Here is a 7501-nt window from a genome sequence, read left to right on the forward strand (position 1 = left end):
TCAACATATTCTGTTACACCAAATACACAAAATAATGTTTTTTTTAGCAACATCATATGACCCCTTTAAAGTATGTTTTAAATCATAATGTTTGAATTAACTTGCTTACTGACTTAACTTACTTGTTTGAATTAATTTTAAATGCTTTTTAAAAAATGTTTACATTTATTTGGATGTTGACTAACATACTAAAAAGCACATTTAAAATAGTTGATATTAATTTTAACTATACTGTAGTATGGTATTTTTTATGGTATTTTCCAACATTGTTAACATATTTGGAATGTACTAATTGCAACTTTATTTTTACGAATATATAATTACTAGTGCTGGGCAATGATTACATTTTTTTTTTATCACGATTAATCACATGGTTTTTCTGCGATTAATATCGCGATTAACCGCATTGTTATGCACAAAATTCAATAATGAATTCAAAAGTAGTGTATTGTGCACTTTTTTCATTTAAAAGTACTGCTATATGAACAAAAGTGCAATAACATTTGGTTTGCAAACACTTTAAACAAATAAGGTGCTTTTTTGCAGCAGTACTCCTTTTACATAGTAGCAATTAAAATATTTATTGGAAATCTCAACTTAAACATTAATGTAATCAAATTAAATATAAAACCAAAGCTATTTGCCACTGCCAGGGCATTAACGTTTCTATAGAAAATATTTTGCAGCTTGCCGCGGTTGTTTAGCCATCCCTGGCTCGGTTGGAAGAGGTGGGCCAGAGCACGGTTCAGTTGGGCTCGTGCGTGGTACGCATGTAGTGTCGGAGCGCTGAACTTCTGCAGTTGATTGCGTGAACATTTCTGAGCGGTAAAAGTGATAGATCTGTAAAGCAATATATTGTGAGAGGGCCGTGTGTTACAGCGTCCCAAACGACTCAAAATAATAAACCACAAAGTTAACAAAACGATGCACTCCACTGTGCTGAGCGAGAGCGCTTCTCTGCTGTCTTCGCGTGCTATCGGAAACTTCCTGTTTCCCACTTATGAAGTCGTGATTACGAGCACGTTGCATTCTTTCCTGTTAAAAAATAACAGTGAACAGTGGTTTGTGAATGTTGATGCTTAGCCTAAATAATTTTATTGGGAGTGCTCCTGCAGTCTTAGGCCCTCCCCAAATGCTTTCATTGAGACTCGTGATGACGTTTATCCCAAGCCAGTAGCTACTGATCAACATCCCACCCCTCCTGTGACCCATGGTTTGTCTGTATGTGGGTCAAAGACGAAAAAGGGTTTAAGCATAAAAACAATAAGTGTAATACTGTTTTAAATTGTTGATGTTTTTCCAAAAAAAAAAAAAAAAATCTGTTTAATTTAATTGCAATTTTGTTTTTGTTTTTCTTGAGCAAAAAATAAATATCATACATTTTTCTCTGATTTACAGAAGAGACCCACTAAAATGTAATTCAGTGTAACAATCTTGTCAGGCATATTTACAACAAAAATCAATTTATGACATATTAAAAGAGTAATTATTTTCACCCCAAATACTAATTAGTTGTAATTTTACATTTTTAAAATTTGCCACTATCCTAGGTTTTGCCCATTTGTCAGTAAGTATTGTTTACTCATTTAAAACACAATCAAATTTAATATGCTCCCTTATTCTTTTATATATTTTAATATGTACACGTCAGAATAAGCATGTTGTTTGAATTTTTACATAAATATTGTGTTACACTGAATGACAATGTAACACTATTTCAACCAAATTCTGACATTTTATTCTCCGAAAACTAATTTGAAACCTTAAAAGTAGACACTTTACTTACATTTAATGTGCTTTCTATGGACATAAAATCACTTTTATAAATTTCTTTTGATGTGGACATCTTAATGTCTTTGACCCGTGTATTCAGAGCCAGCGAGCAACGGACTTTCAAAATAATAATAATAATAATAATAAAAACTGCATTAATGCTCGATAAAATAATTGTTGGCATTAATCAATTAATGCGTTAACGCGACAATAACGCGTTAACTTGCCCAGCTCTAATAAATACAAATATATTTAAATACATGATATACGTTTCAATAGAAATTACATTAAATAGTTTAGTTTACCATCGATTCTTGTCAGTACATTCAGCAATTTGACTGTGCTATTTTAAAAACAACAGAAGCAAATTTTGAAATGGCATACAAAAATGTACTTAAGTCAAACTTAAGTTGGTGAAAAAAGCACTCTTACATTCAACTAATTGCATTTAATACAAATCTAAACTATATAACAAAAGTTAGTCTTAAAAGATATAACTTTTTAAAGTGTATTTTCTGTAATAAGTATGTTTTTTGTTTTTAAATTTATGCTAAAATGTATGACTTTTTCACAAGGTTCAATCATTTGTAAAAATACCTTTGAATGGCAAACAGCCTACAGAGAGGCTAATGTACATAATACTTGCCTGAATAATACCTCAAACTGTGTTATTACTCTCAGTGATGAATAATTATCATTGAAAATTATGAACACCAAAAAAATACTCAAAATATGCACTGTGGCACAGTTTTGCAAGCGTAAGCACCTCCAAATCTAGTTTATAGAACAATCATTGATAATTATGTTGCTTTGTATATTGAACACTGATGTCATACTACTGAAATCATATTACCGAGGACCATAAACGACACGAGGCAACACATTACAGTGATATTATCACACTTATGTCTTACAAAATCCTTTACCTGTGATAAAATCACTGTAACTGTAACACACAGCCTCAAGTAGTTTATTGCTATATTATTTGACTTTAGTGCACTAGTTTAAATGCTCAGAGTTTGTTGTTGAAGAATTTGCTCTGAAAGACAGCAGACATGGTTAATATGGGTCATTGTGGTGGGGTTCACATACCCTGCTTGACAAATACAGAGGCTCTTTTGTACCAGCACATTATATGGCGCACAGCTTTAAAAAGTCAAGCTAATCATCACCCTCCGATCTGAACGGCTGCTGCCGGGGCCATAGCAGCCCTTTAATACACCATTAATACAGCATACAGAACAACAGGCCTAATTTTCTCTGTATGGTCATGATTGCGTAAAAAATGGTGATGGAGAATGAAGGAGCGGTTATAAAACACTCTGACGTAAAAGCTGCTGTCTACCATCACCACATGCTGTTACACAAACGTGAAATATTGACAACAAACATTGTTTTGGGGAATTCTTATGGAAATGTAAAAATATTCGGTCACACTTTATTTTAATGTCCAATTTTCTCTATTAACAAACCATTAACTACGACTTTTGCCTCAATAAACTCATGATTTGCTGCTTAATAATAGTTAGGTAAGGTAGTTGTTAAGTTTAGGTATTGGGTAGGATTAGGGAAGTAGAATATGGTCATGCCGAATATGTGCTTTATAAGTACTAATAAACAGTCAATATGTTAATAATAGGCATGCTAATAAGCTACTAGTTACTAGTAAGAATTGGTCCCTATACTAAAGTGTTACCAGATATTCTTTAAATAAACAAACTATGGTGATGTAGCTCAGTTTGTCCTGACTTCACTGATAAGATTGGACTGGATTTATGTAACAGCTGATGTGTAGTTAAAAACATTGTAAATTGTTATTTCTATTGTGACAATCTTCTTTTTTTTTTTTTTGAAAAAGTGTTGATGTATTCCCTACTGAAAAAAGGAGTCGAGGGAAAAAAGACTGGTGAAGTCTGTAATGGTGAAATAAAAGTAAAAACACCTATGCAAAACAACAAAATAGACAAAAAAGTTGCTGGTCTGGCCATGTGAGAACTGGAGAACAAAAACACAGTAAATACACTGTATTACAGGGAGAGTGATTACCATCATGGTTCGGTGGACATACCACAGTAATAATAGTATTGTCTGAAGTTCCTTGGATTGCCATGGTATAAAAATAAGGTGATAAGTCAGGTTCGTAGTATTATCGTTTAATTCAATCAGATGGCTGTAAGCTTTTCCTCAATGTAGTATAGAAAAATTAACTTTCCAGTAAGTTGAAAAAATGTACAGTACCTCCTCCAGGGTGTCATCCTGTAGTTCAGGCGGCCCCAGATCTATGCTCTTTCGTCCATCACGTTTCTGCTTCTGTTTGCTAGGGATCTTCTTGATGTTGCTGCCGTGACTGAGGCGCCGGACAGGGCTGGTCAACCACTTCTTCAGTGTATTTCCAGAGCGCTTGGGTCCAGGGGAGCTGCTCTGCAGGGAGTTCAGGGACGCCTGTGGCTGCAGTGTGGTCACAGACTCCGTCTTCCCTTCTGGGCCGCTAACCGCATAGTTTTCTGTAGCATAAAGAACAGAAAAGGGTGAATGAAAGTAAAGTTCATTATGAAGGTGATGATCAGGCCTAAAACAACTTTTAAGGAATACTTCAGGTTAAATACAACTTAAGGTTTGTAATTTCTGCGTCACTGGCATTATTAGTTGGATTTGTGAAAATACTAGTAGGGAAAAATAGGATTCTCAAATACTCCACCCATCCACCCAATGACCAGAAAAACAGGCAGTCCCACCCCAAACTAACACCTCTGGTTGACATTATGGTTGGGATACTCAAACAAACAGAACAATGTTTTGAAAGCACCAAAAAGCCACAGTGTTTATGCTTTTCGGGGAGCTTACAGACTATGGACAGCATCTGTGGCATGTTGTTGATTACCATATTCCACAGACTCACCCCTCAGATTGTTAAAAAGAAAACAAGCAGAAAATAAATTTACAATAATAAACATACAATGGAAGTCTAACAGACAAGGAACCTATATAAATTCTTTAGTAAACATGTTTATTATGAGAGTTATTAAGTTTGAATTAATTGAATTAACCCTAAACTAGTGAAATAATTATTTCCTCCCAGTCTCATTCAACATCACTTAAACAAGTCATTTTCAATCAGCTCTCTTCTTTCCTGTCACAGAAAAATTTGCTCTAGTCAGGCGTCAAAAGAGGACATTCAATAGAGACTCAGTCCGGAAGCTCTGCAGTTGGCAAGACCCACTTTCAGATGATCAATCCTCAATCTCCTAGCTTTTGAAACCAGACTACCAAATCCTCCTGTGTATCATCTCAAGCCTTGGTCCCTTGGAATCTGCACTATGTACTCATTCAGGGTTATTTTGAAGAGCAGGGGTGTTTAAGTCACATTAACATTCCACAGGGGTGCCTCAGGGTTCAGTGCTTGGCCCCCCTTTCTTCTCAATATATACATCAGCACTAGGACCTATCATCAAGTTTCTATTACTTTTTACGGTGTTCAACAGCATTCTCAGAGAGTATAACTAGACAGGTTAATCTGTCTAAAAGGAAATTAAAATGAGGAATCAAAGTAATCCAACAAATAAAGTTTTCAGCAGTATCACCAACAGATGGACTCAAGGGCTTAACCTAGACTGTATCCTTCAATCAGACACAACTAACAGAAGTGCAGTACAGGAAGAACTAGCAATGCCAAATGTTTCAAATCTAACACCAGCCCAACATTAACCAACTCCCGCTAACTGGAAGCAAATATCACAATTCACTGTGAATAATGATAAACAGACATTTCAGATAAGAACTGAAAAACACCTACAGAGCATCACAGTACTGCTATTCTCTTCAAATGTAACACTATAACACATTCGTTCAAAGTTATTGATCACATTCCACAAATTCAAACCACACACCTAGCAAAGTCAATATTCTTGTGGTGTAGAAGAAGCTCAAGCAGACATTACCCACAATATTAAAGCACATTGCATCTAACTCTTTGACACTGTAACTGTTATATCATTTAAAACAATTGTAGGCTACTGTAACAAAGTCTTTTCTACTGTGTGTTCAAAAATAGGTGATCACTGAATTACAATTAGTTATAAATTAAATCAAATTTAATGCATCCCATTTCATTCTAGAAATGCACTGGTATATTATGCATAACATAACTGCTGATATATGCAGGTTTTTAAATGATCAGTATCCATCTGATTAGGTAACAAACAGGAGACAGGCAAACAGTATATAACATTGTTCATCATATGAAATTACTATGGTTATTAGTCAAATTTTCAATGTTAGTGCATTCCTAATTCTAATCATGCACTATTTAACATGTTAAAATTTCAAACAAATTGCCATTATAGCTCACCGAAGCATCACTGAAAACATTCCATATATTTGTCTCTCTTGCGCATACAGGCCTGAATCATGATAAGACCAAGTATCATTACCAGCAGATGAACTTGTTCTCCAGACGCCCATTGTTTTGATGACATCTGTGTGTGTTGAGTACGGCCTTTAATGGCTAACTCATTAGAGGAAGTGACCTTGTGAGAGTTGGTCATAAAGCTTGTTGTGAAAACATAAGTGAATTTCTGCTACAACACACTGATTCAGCAGAAATCACAGCTGTCTGAACTGAGCATCGTGCTTAAATGTAACGAACACTGCTCTTCACACATGCAAATCACACTGTTCTGTGTTTGTCTCACCAGGCTCGTGTGAGCCATTCACGAGAACCAGCCATCACAGCAGTGTGTGTCCTGCTGTTTGATGGAGTGCATCCCGTCAGGTGCTGCAGTGCTTTTTGAAGAGTGAACCTGCATAATACACAGACTGACTGACAAGTGTGCAGTCTTGTGAGTGTGTGATTATGTGTGGAGTAAAGAGAGGCTTTAAGGAGAGCAGTCATTAAGCACTGCCCTTTACACATACACTCTCCTCTTGCTGCTGCCTCAGTAACAGAGACAGACAGAGAGAGTTCTTTGTTCTTTTAAGTGGTCACATCACATTTCCACAGAAAGCAGCATCTGGATCATATGACTACTTTTACTACAAAGCAAAAGGAACTCGCCATTGACACATATCAGAGTCCTGCTCCTGCAGGAAATCTTGCAGAACTGAACAATAGGACATAACATGTACAAATATGCAAAAATTCTGAATAAAATTTGACTTTGGCAAGTATATTATAATGGCCCAGTTTCACAGACGGGGTTTAGCTTAAGCCAGGACTAGGCCCTAGTTAAATTAAGATATTTAAGCAGCTTTTATAAAAATGCCTTAGAAGAAAACGTTACATGTGTGCATCTTGAGACAGAACAATGGAACTGACATTTTTTTAAGATATGTCGATGCAAGATATTTTAGTTGAGACAGCTCAAACATGCATTTTAATCTGGGACTAGCCTTAAGCCGTGTCTGTGAAACTGGGGGAATGTGTCTTAAGTCTGTTACTTTTCATTTGGGTAGCAACATTATTAGGAGCTGCAACATTGCATGCACTAAGTTAAAAATATAAGTGTGACCTCCTTAGATGAAAGTGCCATAAACAATTCAGATCAAAACGATATACAGGAAATATTCTTTGCTGTTCCCTTTCAGTCGGTCACTCTCGACGTCAAATTGGGATCTCGCTTAGAGAGACCAATCTACTTCGAGTGTAAACTAAACGAGCCAATGCACATTGGCATGCGATTATTGCATCCAGCTGCCGCTGATCACAGCGTGAGTATAAGTAGGCAGCAGA

General features: G+C 35.9%; 1 protein-coding gene across 1 annotated transcript in view; it reads right to left on the reverse strand.

The window, feature by feature from the left end:
- The window catches only part of LOC107657356 (kalirin-like), a 231818-nt gene that overhangs the window by 30845 nt on the left and 193472 nt on the right, over nt 1-7501 (reverse strand). Inside the window, 1 exon segment of the mRNA XM_016445398.1 lies at nt 4012-4277. Within this exon segment, the coding sequence (XP_016300884.1) occupies nt 4012-4277 (266 nt within the window).

Source organism: Sinocyclocheilus anshuiensis, unplaced genomic scaffold (genome assembly GCF_001515605.1).
Source record: "Sinocyclocheilus anshuiensis isolate Anshui unplaced genomic scaffold, SAMN03320099.WGS_v1.1 scaffold355, whole genome shotgun sequence".
Lineage (NCBI taxonomy): Eukaryota > Metazoa > Chordata > Actinopteri > Cypriniformes > Cyprinidae > Sinocyclocheilus > Sinocyclocheilus anshuiensis.